This window comes from Theropithecus gelada, chromosome 12, assembly GCF_003255815.1.
Source record: "Theropithecus gelada isolate Dixy chromosome 12, Tgel_1.0, whole genome shotgun sequence".
Classification (NCBI taxonomy): Eukaryota; Metazoa; Chordata; class Mammalia; order Primates; family Cercopithecidae; genus Theropithecus; species Theropithecus gelada.
The window spans coordinates 46,405,240-46,425,776 of NC_037680.1; the positions used below are offsets into that span (position 1 = coordinate 46,405,240).

At 36.2% G+C, this 20,537-nt stretch overlaps 1 protein-coding gene across 1 annotated transcript in view; it reads left to right on the forward strand.

Moving 5' to 3' along the window:
* Window positions 1-20,537, forward strand: part of UBR3 (ubiquitin protein ligase E3 component n-recognin 3) — a 229,601-nt gene that overhangs the window by 147,024 nt on the left and 62,040 nt on the right. The window contains exon 25 of the mRNA XM_025403952.1: window positions 15,145-15,294. Coding sequence (XP_025259737.1) covers window positions 15,145-15,294 — 150 coding nt within the window. The remainder of the gene's footprint in view (window positions 1-15,144; window positions 15,295-20,537) is intronic.

The following is a 20,537-nucleotide window of genomic DNA, read 5'->3' on the forward strand; positions in this document are numbered from 1 at the left end:
TAATGACTTCCAATTCCATCCATGTTGCTGTAAATGACAGGATTTCACTCTTTTTATGACTAAATAATGTTCCATTCTATACACACAGCCACCTACCACATTTTCTTTATTCATCTGTTGATGGAAATTTAGGGTGGTATCTTCACTATTGTGATAATAAACATGGACACGCAGCTAGCTCTTCAATATACTCATTTCTTTTCTTTTGAATATATACCCAGCACTTGGATTGCTGGGTCATTTAGTAGATCTATTTTTACTTTTCTGAGGAACCTCCATACTGTTTTTCATAGTTGCTATACTAATTTACATTCCTACCGGTAGTATACAAGCATGCCCTTTCTCTACATCCTTGCCAGCATCTGTGATTGTTTTCTTTTTGATAATAGCTATTTTAACTGGGGTGAGATGGATGATATCTCGTTGTGGTTTTGATTTGTATTGCCCATATGATTAATCATGTTGACCTTTTTTTTTTTTTTCATATGCCTGTTGGCCATTTATATGTCTTTTTTGAGAAATGACTTGTCAGATAATTTGTCCATTTTCAAATTGGATTATTTTCTGCTATTAAATTGTTTGTTTCTTCTGTATTCTAGTTATTAATCCTTCGTTGCATGGATAGTTTGCAAATATTTTCTCTCATACTGTAGGTTGTCTCTTCACTCTGTTGATTTTCTTTGCTGTACAAAAGCTTTCTAGCTGATATAACCCCATTTATCTATTTTTGCTTTTGTTGCTTGTACTTTTGATGTTGTACACACAAAAATCTTTACTCAGACCAATGCCTTAAGCATTTCCACAGTGTTTTCTTCTAGTAATCTCATAGTTTGAGGCATTAGAAAGTCTTTAATCCATTTTGATTTGATTTTTGTATATGTTGAGAGATAAGGGTCTAGTTTCATTTTTCTGCTTATAGATACTTAGTTTTCCTAACATCATTTACTGAAGAGACTGTCTTTTCCCCAGCACTGAATGCTTTTGGTACCTTTGTTGAAAATCAGTTGACTGTAAATATGTGTATTTATTTCTGTGTTCTCTATTCTGTTCCATTTGTCTTTGTGTCTTTTTTTTTTTTCTTTTTTGAGACGGAGTCTTGTTCCGTTGCCTAGGCTGGAGTGCAGTGGCACAATCTTGGCTCACTGCAAGCTCCACCTCCCGGGTTCATGCCATTCTCCTGCCTCAGCCTCCTGAGTAGCTGGGACTACAGGGGCCTGCCACCATGCCTGGCTAATTTTTTTTTTTATTTTTAGTAGAGATGCAGTTTCACTGTGTTAGCCAGGATGGTCTTGATCTGCTGACCTCATGATCCGCCCGCCTCAGCGTCCCAAAGTGTTAGGATTACAGGCATGAGCCCAGCCTGTGTCTGTTTTTTATGCCAGTACCATGTTATTTTGATTAATATAGCTTTGTAGTATATTTTGATGTCAGGAAGTATGATGCCTCCAGCTTTTTTCTTTTTTCTTTTTTTTTTGCTCAGGATTGCTTTGGCTATTCAGGATGTTTTGTGGTTCCATACTATGTGAATTTTTCTATCTCTTTTTCTATCTCTGTGAAGAATGTCATTGGTATTGATAAGGATTGCATTGTTAGATCACTTTTGGTAGTGTGGTCATTTTCACAATATTCTTCCAATCCATGACATGAGATGTCTGTCCATTCTTTGGTGATGTCTTCAGTTTCTTTCATCAGTGTTTTATAGTTTTCATTGTAGGAGCTTTTACTTCCTTGGTTAAACTTGTTCCTAGGTTTTTTTTTTTTTTTTTGGTAGCTGTTGTAAATGAGTTTTTTCCTTGATTTATTTTTCTGCTAGTTTATTATTGACGTATAGAAACACTACTGATTTTTCTATGTTAATTTTGTATCCTGCAGCTTTACTGAATTTGCTTATCAGTTCTAAGAGTTTCTTGGCAAAGCTTTTAGGATTTTCTATATGTAAAGTCAGGTCATTTGCAAATAGGGACAATTTGATTTCCTCCTTTTCCATTTGGATGCCCATTATTTCTCTTGCCTAAATACTCTGGCTAAGACTTCCAGTTCTGTGTTGGAAAAGAGTGGTGAGAGTGGGCATCCTTGTCTTGTTCCAGTTCTTAGAGGAAAAGCTTTCAGCTTTTTCCAATGTTAACATTTTCCAATGTTAGCTCTGGACTTGTCATATACAGTCATTATTATGTTGACATACCTCCATCTATACCTAGTTTGTTGGGGTTATCATGAAGGGATGTTGAATTTTGTTAAATGCTTTTTCTGCATCTGTTGAGATGGTTGTACAGTTTTTGTCCTTCATTCTGTTGCTGTGATGTATCACATTTATTGATTTGCATATGTTTAACAATCCTTGAATCCTTGGAATAAATCCCATTTGATCATGGTGAATGATCTTTTAGCTTTCTAGTATTTGTTAAGGATTTTTTGCATCTGTGTTCATCAGGGATATCGGCCTGTAGTTTTTTTGTTATGTCTTTGTCTGGTTTTTGTATCATGGCAGTGCTTGCCTTGTAGAATGAGTTTAGAATAATTCCCTTCTTTTCATTTTTCTGGAAGAGTTTGAGAAGAATTGGTATTGGTTCTTTAATATTTTGGCAGAAATCAGCAGCGAAGTCATGTGGTCCTGGGCTTTTCTTTGATGGGAGACTTTTTATTACTGATTCAATCTCATTACTCACTATTTATTTGTTCAGATTTTTAATTTCTTCTTGGTCCAATTTTGGTAGGTTGTATGTGTCCAGGAATTTATCCATTTCTTTCAGGTTTTCCAGTTGGTTGGCATATAGTTGTTCATAATACTCCGTAATGATCCTTTGTATTTCTGTGGCATCATTTGTAGTGTTCCTCATTTCTGATTTTATTTTGAGTCTTTTCTTATTTTTCCTTAGTATAGCTAATGGTTTGTCAATTTTATCTTTTCACAAAACCAGCCTTTCATTTCATTGATCTTTTGCATTTTTTAACTCTCAATTTTATTTATTTCGGCTCTGATCTTTATTATATCCTTCCTCTTGCTAATTTTAGGTTTGGTTTATTTTTGCATTTCTGGTTCCTTGAGATACATCATTAGCTTGTTTATTTGAAATCTTTCTACTTTTTCAATGTAGGTGTTTATTGCTATAACTTTCCTTTTAATTCTACTTTTGCTGTATCCTATAGGTTTTGGTATGTTGTGTTTCTATTTTCATTTGTTTCAAGAAACTTAAATTTCCTTCTTAAGGCTGGGCATGGTGGCTTATGCCTGTAATTCCAGCACTTTGGGAGGCCAAGCGGGTGGATTGCTTTAGCCCGAAAGTTCAGAACCAGCCTGCACAACATGGCAAAACACCAAAATACAAAAATTAACCTGGTGTGGTGGTGCATGCCTGTAGTCCAGCTACCTGAGAGGCTGAGGTGGGAGGATTGCTTGAGTCCAGGAGGTGGAGGTTGCAGTGAGCAGAGATCATGCCACTGTACTCCAGCTTGGACGACAGAGTGAGACCCTGTCTCAAAACAACAACAACAACAAAAATTCCCTCTTAATTTCTTCCTTGATCCATTGGTTGTTCAGGAACATGTTATTTAATTTCCGTGTATTTGTACAGTTTCAAAAGTTCCTCTTGTTATTAATTTCCAGTTGTATTCCATTGTGATCAGAAAATATACTTAATTTGATTTAAATTCCTTTAAGTTTGTTGTGACTTGTTTTTTGGCCTAACATGTGATCTATCCTGGAAAATGTTCTATGTGCTAATGAAAAGAATGTGTATTCTGCTGCTTTTGTTGAAATGTTCTGTAAAAGTCTATTAGGTCTATTTGGCTTAAAGTGCAGTTTAAATTCAGTGTTTCTTCATTGATTTTCTGTTTAGATGGTTTGTCTAGTAATGAGAGTGGGCTGTTGTAACCATTATTGTATTGGAGTCTATCTCTTTCTTGAGATCTAATATTTGCTTGGTATATTTGGGTACTCTGGCATTGAGTGCCTATATATTTAGAATTGTTGTATCCTCTTGTCTGGGTATGGTACCTTGTGTCTGTAGTCTCAGCTACCCAGGAGGCTGAGATGGGAGGATCACATGAGGCTAGGAGTTTAAGATTACAGTGTGCTATGATTGTATCTGTGAATAGCCACTTCACTCCAGCCTAGGCAACAGAGCAGCAAGACTCTGTCTCTAAAAAAACAAACAAAAAGGAATTCAGAATTGGGACCCCCAATCCAGACCTGTATATCTGGATCTGCAATTAAAAATATACATATATATATTTTCTCTTTTTGAATTGATCTCTTTATCATTATATAATATTCATCTTTTTTCTCTTTTTACAGTTTTGGACATAAAGCCTGTTTTATCTACTTGCTTTTGTTTTTCATTTGCATGAGTTTTTTTTTTTTTTTAATTCCTTTACTTTCAGTTTATATGTGTTTTTACTGGCAAAGTGAATTTCTTGTAGGGAGCATGTAGTTGGGTCCTTTTTTTTTTTTTTTTTTTTTAAATCCATACAGGCAGTGTGTATGTTTTAAGTGGGGAATTTAATTTGTTTACGTTCAAGGTTATTACTAATAGATGAGGACTTTTTTTTGTTGTTAATTGTTTTCTGATTGTTTTGTGTATCCTTTGTTCCTTTCTTCTCTCTTACTGTTTATCATTGCGTTTTGGTGATTTTCTGCAGTGATAACATTTGATTTTTTAAAATTTCTGCTGTGTGTATCTGGTCTGCCAGTGAGTTTTATACATTTTCATTTTTTCATGATGGTGATTATTGCATTTTTGTTTCCACACGTAGTACTCTCCGGAGCATTTCTTGTAAGTTTGGTCTAGTGGTGATGAATTCTCTCAGTTTCTCCTTGTCTAGGAGAGACTTTATTTCTCCATTATTTCTGTAGGATAGCTTTGCTGTGTAGTATTTTTGGTTGGCAATTGTTTTCTTTCAAAATTTCAAAACTTTGAAAATAACTATTTTTTACTGGCCTATAAGGTTTTTGCTGAGAAATCTGTTCTTAGTCTAATGGGGATTCCCTTATATGTAACTTGATGCTTTTCTCTTGCTGTTTTTAGAATTGTCTCTTTGTCTTTCGCTTTTTACAATCTGACTGTGTTTGCCTTGGGGAGGACATTTTTGAGTCTAATCTATTTGAGAACTTTTGAGCTTCTTGGATCTAGATGTCCATATTTCTTCCAGACTTGGGAATTTTCCAGGTATTACTAGTTTTCTATGCCTTTTTTTTTTTTATCTCTTCTTATTTGTTCACTTATGGTGTTCCATAAATCTTGTAGGCTTTCTTCACTCTTATATTCTTTTCCCCTCAAGTAATTTTAAATGACTTATCTTCATGTTCGGAAATTCCTTTTTCTACTTGATCAAGTCTGCTGTTGAAGCTCTCTATGGTATTTTTGTTTTATTTATTTGGCTGTTTGGTTCAACTCTTTCGGATTTTTGTTTGGTTCTTTTTCATGATATCTATCTCTTTGTTGAATTTCTTATGCATAAGAAATTTTCCTGATTCTATTGAATTATCTATCTGTATTTTCTTGTATCTAATTGAGTTTCCTTAAGATTCATCTTTTGAATTTTTTTTCTGGCAATTTGTTGGTTTCCTTTTCATTTGGGTCTGTTACTAGAGAGAGATGAAGTTCAAAATCTATATTAGGTTTTTCCAGAGGTACAGAAATGGTAGGATATATATATATGAAAGGGAGTTTACTAGGGAGATTTGGCTTATATAATTATAAAGGTGACATCCCATGATAGGCCATCTGCAAGCTCGGGGATGAGAAAAGCTAGTACCATGGTTCATTCCAAGTCTAAAACCCTCAAAACCAGGGAAGCTGAAAATACAGTACCCAGTCTGAGACTGAAGGCCTGAAAACCCCCAAGAGGCCTTTGTTGTAGGTCCCAAAGGGCAAAGAACCTGGTGTCAAATGTCCAAGGGAGGAGGAGAAAAGGTGTTCTGCTCTGGAAGGGAGAGAGAGAGAGGAAGGCAAGCAAGCTGAATATCACTCTTCTGACTGCTTTGTTCTAGCTTTACCCACAGTCCATTGGATAGTGTTTGCCCACAGTAAGTACAGATGTTCCTCTTTCATTCACTGACTCACATGTCATTCTCCTCTGGAAAACCCTCACAGACACACCCAGAAACGATGTTCCACCAGCCATCTAGGCATCCCTCAATGCAGTCAAATTGACACCTAGTATTAGCCATCAGTTCATTTTGTCATGTCATATTTCCTTGCTTTTTCATGTTTCTTGTATCACTGCATTGATATCTATACATCTTGTGGAATTGTGTCTTCTGAACTTCCTAGAGTGGCTTTTGTAGAGAATGATTCACCTGCAGTTGAATCTTAGTGTGCTGGCTAGGAAAGATGTTATGACTTTGTTTCTGGGTGAGTATAGCGGTATAACTTCCATGCAGCTTCTCTGGTGGTGTTCAATATCAGCAATAACTATGGCCTAGGCTATAGAAGTTTGTGGTAGCAGCAGTGGTGACACAAGCTGTTAATGTCCTTGGTGGCAAGGCCTTTTGGGCTCCTCCTATTCTCATTTTCTCCACAGTGGGGAGACTTACCCAAGGGGATCCCTCTTGGTGTCATGTCTTTCATGGCCTATGAGTACCAGTAGCAGTGCTGGGTTCCAGGTGCAGGTGCTTGGAGGGAATGTGGGGCCTGGGTCTCATGAACCTATTATGGCACTTGGGTTTTGGCATGCCATTTTGCTGTCTGTGGTAGGGATAGATTTAGGTTGCCACAGAGACAGGATCTGTGACTCTGAGGCACCTTCTAGCAGCTTGGATTCAGGGAGTTGGGTTGTTTACCCCTGGGGAACAGGTCATATCTTGCCTCTGGGGAAGAAAGGGTGCTCCTGAGGTTTGAGCACAGGATGTGGGGTATAGCCACTATTTAGGAGTCTGAGCCAGTAGGGCTTAGTGGCAGCCAGGTCCCTGGGGATGTAGCACTGTATAATGGTGACTCTAGACTGTGATGGTGGGACTTGGCAGTATCCCAGACTCTGTGATCCCAGGTGCAGTGTCAGCAAGTATGTCAGAATGGCCAAATACAGATGTCATTTGGGCCCTTGAGGGTTATGGAGCAGCACAGCAGGGAGTCCACTTCCCATAGAGAAGGGTGTCTCAGCAGCTCAGACTCTAGGGGCTAGTCTAGCTCCAGGGAAGCAAATTACTAGAGTTGTTTGACCTGTATGGAGGAGTGTCTCAGCTCAGCCACTGCTCTGTTTTCCTGGGATGGGGGGTGTTGTATCAGCCTAGCCCTAGGCTCTGTAGCTCAGCCAGGGCATCAGTTCCCCAGGAGGTATTGTACTGTTAAGAGAATGAAATGGTGTGCCGCAGACTGAGAGAAGATATTTGCAAAACACACATCTGATAAAGGACTGGTATTCAAAAGATAGAAATAATTCAACAATAAGAAAACAAATAACCTAGCTTTTAAAATGAGCAAAAGATCTGAATAGACATCTTACAAAGAAGATTCTAGAATGGCAAATAAGTGTGTCAAAAGATGCTCAGCATCATTCATCATTAGGGAAGTGCAGAGTAAAACAACAGTGAGATACCACTACGTGACTATGGCTAAATTCAGAAATCTGACGCTACCAATTTTTTGTGAGAATGCAGAGCAGTGGGAACTCTCATTCATTGCTGGTTGGAATTCAAAATGGTACAGCTGCTTTGGAAAAGTTGGCATTTTCCTGTGAAGCTAAGCTTAATCTGACCATATGATCCATCACTTGTGCTCTTAAATATTCATCTAACTGAATAAAAAACTTATGTCCACACAAAAAGTCTTCATACTGATTTTTCTTTTCTTTTCTTTTCTTTTTTTTTTTTTGAGGCGGAGTCTCGCTCTGTCACCCAGGCTGGAGTGCAGTGGCTGGATCTCAGCTCACTGCAAGCTCTGCTTCCCGGGTTCACGGCATTCTCCTGCCTCAGCCTCCCGAGTAGCTGGAACTACAGGCGCCTGCAACCTCGCCCAGCTAATTTTTTTTGGTATTTTTAGTAGAGACGGGGTTTCACCGTGTTCGCCAGGATGGTCTCGATCTCCTGACCTTGTGATCGCCTGCCTTGGCCTCCCAAAGTGCTGGGATTACAGGCGTGAGCCACCTGTAATTACAGGCGTGCCCGGCCTTCATACTTATTTTTCTAGCAGCTTTGTTTATAATTGCTCAGAATTGGAAGCAGCTAAGATGTCCTTCCATAGATGAATGGATAAAGAAACTGTGGCACATGCATATAATGAATTACTGTCCAGCAATAAAAAGGAATGAACTATTAAGCCACATGAAGACATGGGTGAATCTTAAATACATACCACTTAGTGAAAGTAGCCAATCTGAAAATGTTACATACTGTGTTTCCAGTTATATGACATTATGGAAAATGCAGAACTATAGAGACAGTAAATAGATCACTAGTTGTCAGGGTTGAGGTACAGGTGAATAAATGAAACATGGGAGTTTTTTTAGAGCATTGAAATTATTCTGTGTGATACAGTAAAGTTGGATATGTAACGCTGTTAAAACCCTTAGAACTTTATAGCAGAAAGAGTGAATCTTTAAAGTATGTATATTTTAAAAAATCATTTAGGAGTTGGGGTGATCCCAGGATGGAATGCAGACTATGACCGGAGAATCTAACTGTATTACAAATGTATGAAACAACCACTCTGAAAAGGGTAGGGGGAAAGGTGCTGGCTACCTGACTTTGGAAATAAATAGCGTCTATAAGACTAAAGGCAAAAGGAACTGTGTGTAACCAGTGGAAAAAGTTTCTCCATGGCATCATGAGTTAACAATTCTGAAACCACTATACGTATATACTGAGATTGAACAATTAAGTAAATGAATGGCAGATGATGAGAACTGGATTTCTCACTGTTGGAGTAAGAAGTTACAGATAAAAGGAGAAGGCGTGAATGATTCATGTGATAATATGGATTAGAGTTAGACACATTAGTATGAACTCATGTTTAGACAGCTCTAGATAAAGATGGAATTATATATGTATAAATATAGGCATATGCATATGCATGAGTTAGTGTACAGATACGTAGTCCCTTGTGTTGTCAGCTGAAAGGGCCTAGAAGCAAGGACATTCCAGTAGAAACTGGGTTGGGGAGTTATATTCCACCTCCTTGAGGGTAAAGGCACTACATAAAATATTTGGTATTCTTCTGCTTAGGAAACTTTATCTGTGTTCCTTTGTTTATTTATTCATTCATTTATATTAGTATGTATTCATAGATATTTCCCAGGTACATACACACCCATTGCCCAGGTCTTGGTTTCTAATACAGTCCCCTCCTCCCTTGCTGAAAAGAGGAACTAGGGTCCTTGGAGAAATGGTTGATTTTTAAGAACTGGGGCAGGGAACATGCAGGGTGAATCTGGTGTATCTCATAGGGCCAGAAAGTAGAGGGGTACTCAAAAACAAACAGCCCCCACCCCCTCTAGTGATGATATGGGCTGGGGCTATGTCAAGGTGCACAGGAGCCAACTGAGAGATTCCAGTGGCCAAAGCTGAAACAATTTGAGCAACAAAATAAAGTATAAAGCATTATAACCCTGAGTATAAAAGAAATATCAATCAGTATATACTAGTATAAATGAATGAATAAATAAATAAGGTAGCATAGAGAAGTTTCCTATGCAGAAGAATACCAAGTATTTTACGTAGAGCCTTTACCCTCAAGGAAGTGGAATATAACTCCCCTCTCCTTAAGTGTGAGCTGCATGTAATGGCTTCTTTATGTGGAAGGAGGGGAAAGAGTAATTTTACAGTAGAGAACTTGGGAAACATCTTAACAAGGTGATCAAGGTCAGCGTTAGCAGTGGTAATTCATGTTAATATTTTGTACCCTTGATATGATGTGATGAGAATGATGCTTCTGTGGTCTTCCTCTCTAAAATCGATAACCTTAGACTAATCATGAGAAAAACATCAGACAAATCATAATTGAGGACTGTTATGCAAATACCTGGACAGTACTCCTCAAAACTGTCAAGGTCATCAAAGCAAGGAAACAAGGAAAGTCTGAGAAACTGTCATGCTAAGAAGAACCTAAGGAAACATAACAACTAAATGTAATGTGGCATCCTGGGATGGAAAAAGAACGTTGGATAAAAATGAAGGAAATCTGAAAAAAATTGAACTTTAGTTAATTTGTCAATATTGTATTAATAAAAATAAATAATATATATTCATTAATTCTAACAGTCATACCATGCTAATGTGAAGTTTAAGGTGAAACTGTGTGTGGGGTACATGGGAATTCTCTGTAGTATCTTCAAAACTCTAGTATCTGCAAGTCTAAAACTATTCTAAACCGGGAAGATTACTTTTTAAAAAAGAATGCGAATACTCTCTCTATACACCAACTAAAAAAAGAGGAAAGCAAGAAAGATAATAAAAATGATGACCGACTGAAGGTAATACTGTACATCCTTATCAAAAGTAATGATTTTGTGCAGTAGGAGTTTTGCAATATTGGCACTTATCTGAGGGAAGTCAGACTTCTTAGCAGAAATCAGTGAACTCTAGTAGTGTGCTTAATTTATGAATAGTAGCTCACCTGCTAGGTTAGTAGCAAGTACTTCTCAGTTGTTTTTAAAAATTAAATTGTGTTAAAAATTTAAAATTTTGGATTTATGCAATAAAAATTCTCTGCGCCTGCCTCTGGGCTGCAAACCACACCTTACTCTTTGCACTTGCGTTTTGCAGTTGCTTATTCCTCTTTCAAATAAAAACGTATTTCACATGATTTTGAGGGCACCGAATACATCATCCCTATATCATTTACCCATCCTTCTATTCAGCCACAAAACCCCACAAACATGAAAGCAAAACATGAAGCCGGAAGAATTTTGATTGTTCTATACATACTTATTTTAGTTTAATCTAATTTATAAATATAAAGGTTAAGAATAAAGGCAAAGGCTATTTTGTAATTAAAGATTAATTTTATATTAAAATAGACTTTAAGCATTTTTAACAAATATTAGAACAGGAAATTTTAGGTAACAGTGTAAACTCTTGAAGTAGAACTGTGGTATTTGTGAATGTGGAGGCTTTTCACTCTGATGATGTTGAAATTAATGGTTGTAAAATAAGTAGATATTAAAGATAAAAATCATTTTGGAAAATGATTTTTTAAATTCCTTAGACTAGAAAATTTTCTGAACGGAAATACCTTTATCACTTTAAATATTAGTTTTCATGACTCATCTTGGTAAGGCAAAGTACTTCAATTCTTTTGAAAGTTTCTATATTATAATTAACATACAGTAGAATTATTAGTTAGCAATTGTTGTGTAACTAGCTGTCCCCCAAAATTTAGTGACTTAAAACAACAACCTCTAGTTAGTTTTCGTGAGTCAATGAGTAGACTCAGTGGTTCTATTGTGAACCAAACTTTTCTGGAGAAGGCTTAGCTGATCTCATCACCCACAGACCCGTGGGCTGAGTTGTGGGTCTGTGATCTGCTAATTAGTTAACAGGGGGCTGCCGTGAGCTGGTGAGACAACTTATCTGTGTTCCATTTGGTCTGTCCTCCTCTGGCAAGGTAGCCCACCTGGACTTACTCTTATGGAGGTGGTGGAGTTGAGAGAGTAAGAACAAGAGAGAGAAACCAGGCAAGGTGGAGTTGAGAGTGAGAGCAAGAGCAAGAGAGACAAACTATGCAAGATCACCTGGGGCCTAGTCTTGGAAGGCATATTGTTGTTTTTGCCACATTCTCTCTCCTTTTTTTTTTTGAGATGAAGTCTCACTCATTCTGCCGCCCAGGCTGTAGTATGGTGGCATGATCTTGGCTCACTGCAGCCTCTGCCTCCCAAGTTCAAGTGATTCTCCTGCCTCAGCCTCCTGAGTAGCTGGAATTACAGGCGTGCGTCACCACACCCAGCTAATTTTTGTATTTTTAGTAGAGATGGGGTTTTGCCATGTTGTCCAGGCTGGTCTTGAGCTCCTGGTCTGCTGGCAATCCACCTGCCTTGGCCTCCCAAAAGTGTTGGGATTATAGGTGTGAGCCACCGTGCCCATCCTCCACATTCTCTTCGTTAAAACAAGTCAAGACCAGGTGATATTCAAGGAGTGGGGAAATAAACTCTGTCTTGATGGGAGGAATTACAATATCACATTGTCAAGAGCGTGGATACAGGGAGGAGTGGAGAATTGGGGCCATCTTGTGGTCATTTGGCTAAGTGAAATAGCATTCAGAAGAATCAACTGCTTCATTCAGATAGATTCTTTTCTGTTTATGTAAAACCAAACAGATGAATTAACTGTTGCTTTAGTTATCTTTTTTGTGTTTATTGTAATAATATCAAGTATGGTAATTTAAGTAGTACTTCTGTTCTAAAAGGGCAAGTGTGAATTTTATACAGAAACCCTTTTGATCTGAATTGAATTGAAAGTGAAAGTAGAACTTAAGAATTCCAGGGTTGTTTGGTAGCAAGACTATTTTCGTTATTAGTCTCTTGGATTTGTCATTTTTTACTATTACTCTCTCAGTTTTGCATCTTTTATTCATTTAGTTTACCTAGATTGTAAATCATTGTAATCTCTTAATTGCATCAATTTGTATGACACATCATTTAGATTTTTTTTGGTGTGGAAAATATGTGCAGATATTGATGTGTACATTAAGTACCTTTATTATAATACTTGTTACAGAATATACCAAGTTACTCATTTAGAGTAGGGGTTTTTAAAAGAAATCTTTTTATTGAAATATACTCATAATGCATGTTTCAGGACTTTAGAGCTCTTTGAGTTTTAACAAACAGATTGTAACTGTATAACCGAATCCCGATTGAGAAACCAGCATCCAAATTGAGAAGTAAAAATTACTAGCATCCCATAAGCTCCCTTCGTAGTTTCTTTCTGTCACTGCTTCTTCCAAGAGTAACCAGTGTCATTACTCGGGACTCTGTATATTAGTTTTTCATGCTTTTGTTCTTTAACCATTTACACACAATATGTACTTTTTTGGGGCCTGACTTCTTTCAGAATAGGTTCTTTATTTTTTCATATCTCACAGATAAGTGAGAAACAATAATCACATTTAAATACAGCATTTAATTTGGACACAGATCCTTTTAAAATCTTACTAAAAATGTCAAAATTTGGTACTGGAATGATAGAATCAACCATGTATTACCAATAACATTTTAATTCAACATAGGATATAAAAAGCTGTGACTTTTCCTCCTCTTTTCGGAAATAAACCGTGATCTTAGTTTCTTAAAGAAAAGAAGGGACATTGGTGTCTGTAATTTTTAAAGTCAGACTTCAAATAAATAGTACTCTCTGTGAAAATGAGGTCACCTATTTTATTTTCATGCCATTGGTACTGTATCACCATTGAAGATTGTCATTGAAGTTTGTTTTAAAAACTAGAAAAGATGACTTAGCAAAATCTTGGATAATGTGTGTTGGCATCAGGGTTTCCTGGAGGTTTTCAAGTCAATTGTACCAAGACTTACTAAAAAAAAAAAAAAATCTTTGTGTATGAGATAGGGTTAATGAAATTGTATTTCTTTGGCATTTAACACGAGACCAAATTATTTCACTGTACTTTGTCAGGTATCTCTGTGTTCTCCTTTGCCCTTAAGAACAGACACATTTCTTTTTTTCTGTATGGTTTTCTCTTCTCTTTTCTCCCTAAAACTCGAAGTAATCTCATATCAACTCTTTTCTTTTTCTTTTCTTTTCTTCTTCCTTTTCTTCCTTTCCTTTCCTTCCCTTTCCCTCCTTTTTTTTTTTGAGACGTAGTTTCACTCTCGTTGCCCAGGCTGGAGTGCAGTGGTGTGATCTCAGCTAACTGCAGCCTCTGCCTCCTGGGTTCAAGTGATTCTCCTGCCTTAGCCTTCCAAGTAGCCAGGATTACAGGTGCCCGCCACCACGCCTGGCTAATTTTTTGTATTTTTAGTAGAGATGGGGTTTCACCATGTTGGTCAGGCTTGGTCTCAAACTCCTGACCTCAGGTGATCCGCCCACCTCAGCCTCCCAAAGTGCTGAGATTACAGGCATGAACTATGGTGCCTGGCCTTATATCAATTCTTAATGGCCTCTGGTACTTTTTTCTTTTGAAACCTTCTTTTCATTTTGACCTACTAATGTATTTTCATAGACATTGTGCTTTTTGGTTTGATTCTATTCAGGCACTGTTTTTGTTTTTGTTTTTTGCTAATTTCTTTGGTGGCATCTTTTTATTTCCATTAATACTAGGCATTACCCAAAGTTCTATTTTAGGTTACTGTCCCTTTTCCTCTCAGTCATTCTTCATAACTATCAGAGGTATGTATAGCTGCATGAATTCTTATTTTAAAATACCTAAACTTGATGTTTTTCTTTTCTTATTTCTGACGTATATTTTTACATATTTACTTAGATGTGCCTCCATCTTTTAAACATTTCATAAAGCAACTTCTGCTTCCCGGTTCTTCCCAGTCTCTTCCACCCATTTCTTTGTCAACAGTGGCAGCATCACTTATCTTCATGAATTTAAGTATCTTTATCTGGAAATAATTATTAGCTCAATATTTTATTTTTGCTATTAATAACATTATATCACCAGAGGATTATTGCTATTTTCAATGAGTTCTGCTTTATTCTTATATAATATGGTCATATCTTTATGATTTCTCTACATAAAAAAATATATTGATAGCTACTATTTCTGAGATACAATCACTAAAATTGAGAGTGAGAAAGAAATAGTTTTTTTTTCTCTTTTATATTCTAGTAAATACTACCATATTTTCCCAAGAGCTGTCATGTTGTTGTGAATATCCCCTTAGGTGCCTCAAGGAAGATTAAAACGAACATCTCCCTTCTTTCTGTAACATGTTATTTTAAAATATTTATCTTTTGATACAAATAATCTTTGCCTCTGTGTTTTCTGTATCTATTTTATATTTGAATGATACAACACTAGAAGTATATTTAACCATATTTTAGTTTAAATCTTTCATTATTAAAGTCTGCATTATTTTATCTGTCTAAATATTTTATTTGAGTAAGGTAATTTTTTCCACAGTGCTATTACTATATACTTTATTGGTATTGAAGCTAAAAATTGTTTGAACTTGATTTTTCCCTCACACTTTCATGGAAGAGAGATTTTCCTCCTAAGGAATTAAAGAGATGTAACTTTTTTCCCTCAGATTCTCCTGAGAATGATATACCTATGGAGATCACCACGGCAGAACCACAGGTTTCCGAGGCAGTATATGACTGTGTTATTTGTGGACAGAGTGGCCCCTCCTCTGAAGACCGACCTACTGGATTAGTTGTACTGTTACAAGCATCCTCAGGTAAAGTCAAAGTAATTTTTTCATGGGAACATTTTAGAGCCGAAGTATATACAACAGATTAATAAATATCTGTATTAAATGAAAATGATATCTTTGTTTACTTATAACTAGGCAAGGGTCAGTTTAGATCCTTCATAGCAAGGATCGATTTAGATCCGAATAACAAAGATTCTTTATCTGGTTATATCTTACTTTCCTGGACATGAGTGTTAGAAGAAACTCTTAACAAATATCTTGCTATATGGTTACACAATTTTTTTCTTTAAATGCTAGGTGTCCAATAACTGCATTCAGCTTTCTTGGTAATTATAATTGTTCTGGCTGGGTGTGGTGCCTTACATCTACAATCCCAGCATTTTGGGAGGCTGAAGTGGGCAGATCACCTGAGGTCAGGAGTTCAATACTAGCCTGGCCAACATGGAGAAATCCTGTCTCTACTAAAAAAATACAAAATATTGGCGGGTGTGGTGGCAGGTACCTGTAATCCCAGCTACTCAGGACGCTGAGGCAGGAGAATTGCTGGAACCTGGGAGGTGGAGGTTGCAGTGAGCTGAGATTGTACCACTGCACTCCAGCCTGGGTGACAGAGTGAGACTCTTGTCTCAAAAAAAAAAAAAAAAAAAAATTGTTCTAAGATCTGGAAAACTCCTTAGCCCATAAATATTGTCAGTTTTTAATTACACAAGGCATATTTAGACAGCTCTGCCTTTATTTGTTCAGTCTGTGAAATGGTATGTTTACCAGTCTATAGTTTTAAACTGTGTAATTTTATTATAAATTATAAACGTATAATTTTAAAAGTTTGAAGGATTCATCTGAATGGTGTCCATTGTCTTCTGTAATGAAGTATTTTTGAGGGTAGTGATAATTCTTACACAATCTAGTCACAATGAATTTAATCCTTTTCCAACAGGAGTATGTGTAAAATAAAGAGAAAATAAAATTCTTACATATTTCTCCAGAGGATTTTTTCCTAGGTTGTTAAGTCTCTGAATTCGTATGGTAAAGTGGAAAGAGTTAGATATTATAAACTCCCCTGAATTCAAATATGGTATTGCTTTACTTCATGTGGCCAAATATCTTATTTTCTTGACTTTAGAAGATTTTTGTGTTGGTTAAGTAATGTAATATAAGCAAAAAGAATCCAATATGGTGCATAGTAAATTCGTTTATTCTGTTACTCTTCTTGCCTAAAATGAATTGATTTGGGAAACCCTGATTTAGTGGGACATTGAAATAGAGCTGTCAAAATCAGAAATGCCTACTGAAAGGGAAATGTGTGGAAGTATTAACTACTTTTACAGCTTCTTTTCCTTTCTACTACTCTTAGGAAAGCAGTTTATTAGATTATTGGCAGTTGACTTTCAACTTTTTGACTAAATACTATATAGTTATCAACTTAATGATTTGTTTTATTTATTAATTTATTTCATAGATATTTATTGAGCACCTAGGTGCCAGGCACTGTTCTAGTAAGAAACAAAACAAAATCTCTGCCCCAGTGAAACTTATGTTTTTGTTTTAAGCTTTTATTTGTTCATTATTTTATATTTTTAAGTTTATTTGGTCTGTTAGTTTTTAAAGTCTCTTTTAAACAGTAGTATACGCTAGCTAGATAAATAGATACTAGACAATTCCACTATACTGTAGCTGCCTTATCTCTTAGAAATAGAAGGGAAAAAAATAAGAAACTAATATTGCCAGGACACAGTGGTTCACACCTGTAATTCCAGCACTTTGGGAAGCCAAGGCTGGAGGATTGCTTGAGTCTAGGAGTTCAAGACCAGCCTGGGCAACACAGTAAGACCCTGTCTCTACAAAAAGTAAAATTAAACAGGTGTGGTGACGTGCACCTGTGGTCCCAGCTACTCGGGAGGCCAAGGTGGGAGGCTTGCCTGAGCCCAAGAGGTCGAGGTTGCAGTGAGCTGAGATTGCACCACTGCACTCTAGCCTCGGTGATGGAGTAAGACCCTATCTTAAAAAAAATTAAAAAAAAAAAAAAAAGAAACTGGCATTAAAGAGTATTAAATCTCAGGAATGATTTTAGTATACCAGGTGAATTGTGTAGCTGTTTCCTTCTTTACCATCTGAACCTTATCCACCCATTGATACTTTCTCCCTTTTTTCTCTGGGCTTATTTATTTTGATTCATTTCTTCTCTTTTCTTTTTAGATTTGAATATGGAACATTTTTGACAGTATGCTAAAGAGATGTGCAAAGTGAACCCACATGTCCCCATTTATCTTCAACAGTGATTAATTTCTGGCTAATCTTATTTCATTTGTTCCCTCCTTATTAGAATTATTTCGAAGCAGATTTCAGACATTGTATAATTTCATCTGTAAAAATTTCAGTGTTTCTGTTAAAAAGAAAGGTCTTGTTTTTTAAACATAACCACAGTCAGTCCTAAATACATTCTCCAATATCATCAAACATCCAGTCAGTGTTTAAAATTTCCCCATTGTCTCTATTTATTTATTTATTTTGCTTAATTTATTTATAGTTGTAGTGTTCCTTTGTGGTCTTTTAATTAATAGATCCACTCTCCCTCTGTCTTTACCCCCTCCTCCCATCATTTTACTTTTTTAAAGAAATTGGATCATTGAAAACCAATTTGGATTTTTCTGAATGTTGCTGTCATGTTTAACATATTCCTCTGTTCCCTCTGTTTTCTCTCTGTGAGATTAGTAGCAAATGATGATTACTGCCTAAATCCATCAGGTGATCAGAGATTACAAATCTCTTTCATGTTTTTTTGTTGTTGTTGTTTATTAGCTGACATATACTTCCATAAAAGAAATTTTGCTTCATCACCTTTTTTTTGTTACTCCGAGATACAGATTGCGCAGGAAAGGCAGGGTAGACACAGTATTCTTTCCTTTTATTTATAGGTGCTCAAAGTATTGAGATAGTGGGGTTTAAAAATCATTTTCTAAAGATAATTAGTACTTTTAGGTATCATTAATGAACTCTGTTTTTAATCATTATGAACTCTGTTCATAACTCTGTAGTTACTTTCTTGTTGATGCTCATGTTCTTCCATCTTTGTTCACTGAGAGCTTATTCGAGTTGTCTCCTGAGTTCTTTTGACACAAGCCTAGAGTAGCCTTGGGTCTTTCTACATTTTTTGGTGTGGCTAGTTACAATAAATTTATCTTATACATTTCCTGCCCTGAAATCAGCAGTCTCTCAAAGAAGCATTAGTTTCTTTTTAGTGGGAAATGGTATTTAGAGACAAAAGTCTGGATGCTCGGTGTGCTTATTGTTCTAGATCTTTTAGTGTTCACTGATACTTTATTGCCATGTTCTTCAAACCATGTATTAAAAGTCTCATGCTTTTATCTCTTTATTTTGATATTTGATTTGTGCTAAATTATAGACTTTTGATTAGAAACCCTTCAAAACACTGCTCAAATTAAGGGCCTTTAAGTACATTTATCTACATGGAAAGATATTAATTTATGTGCTATCTCACTATTGCTCAGAATGCCTGTTGTAAGCATTACTGATCTGGGGAGCTTCAGTTCGCCATAGGAGAAGAATATAATATTGTATAGTCTTTTCCTTTTACTAAACCCTACATTCTTTGCAAAGATTCAGAAAGTCCAAAGTTGCAAAGATTCAGAAAGTGCAAAGTTAGTTGTGATAGCACTTCAAAAATATATATAATAAAAAGAAAGCAAATCTGGATAGAACTGCATATCTAGATTTGTAAATCAAATAATAATGTTCTTGTTTGTGGAAGAGTGTAAGCATTGAGATAAAAACATAAAGGGAAGGGGGATGGAGCAGTTTTTGTATACTTCTGAAATAAAGTAGATATTTAAATTTGTTTGTTACAAAGTGGAGATGTTAATTCTAATCCCCAGGGTAAACACTGTAAAAAAAAAAGTTACACACACACACACATATACACACACACACACACACACACAAGAAAAGAGAAGGGGATCAAAATTTTATACCAGAAAAGTCAATTAATTACAAAAAAAGTCAGTAATCAATTAAAGAAGAAATAGAAAATAGCAAAATGGATTAATTTTTTTAAAGTTAGTAATTACTTAAAATATAAATGCATTAAACTGCCCAGGTAAAAGGCAGAGGTTGACAGAATGAATTTTTAAAAATGTGATGCTACAAGAGATTCACTTTAGATCGAGAGACACAATAAGTTGAAAGTGAAAGGATGGGAAGAGATTCCATGCAAATAGTAACCAAAAGAGAGCTGGGGTGGTTATACTATGAGACAAACTGTAAGTTAAGAATTGTTACAAGAGACAAAGAAGGAGATTATATAGATAAACAGCCAATCCATCATGAAGATATTATAGACATATATGCTCCAAACAACAGAGCCCCCAATGAATGAAGCAAAAATGGACAGAACTCAAGGAAGAAATAGATACTTCTAAAATAATAGTTGGAGACTTTAATTGATAGAACAACTAGACAGAAGATCAGAAAGGAAACTGAATACTTGAGCAACACTATAAAACAGCTAGACCGAACAGACTTATATAGAACACTCCACCCAAGAACAGTGGAATATATATTTTTCTCAATGGTATATGGAACATTATCCTAGGTAGACCATATGTTAGGCCACAAAACAAGCCTCAATAACATTTTAAAAGATTGAAATTATTCAAAAAATTGTCTGTGGTCATAATGGAATGAAACTAGCTATGAATAACAAAAGGAAACCTGGGAAATTCACAAGTATGTGGAAATTAAACAACATACTCTTTATTTTATTTTATTTTTTTGAGATGGAGTCTCGCTCTGTCACCCAGGCTGGAGTGCAGTGGCATAGTCTTGGTTCACTGCAAGCTCTGTCTCCTGGGTTCACACCATTCTCCTGCCTCAGCCTCCCCAGTAGCTGGGACTACAGGCGCCTGCCACCATGCCTGGCTAATTTTTTTGTATTTTTAGTAGAGATGGTGTTTCACCGTGTTAGCCAGGATGATCTCGATCTCCTGACTTTGTGATCCGCCCGCCTCGGCCTCCCAAAGTGCTGGGATTACAGGTGTGAGCCACCGCATCCAACCTAAAACAACATACTCTTAAACAACCAATGGGCCAAAGAAGAAATTACAAACGAAATTAGAAAACACTTTGAGGTGAAGGAAAATGAAAATACAACATACCTAAACCTTTAGAATGCAGTGAAAATGGGGAAATTTACAGCTGTAAATGCATACATTAAAAAAGATTCAAATAACTAAAATTGGAAATGAAATTGT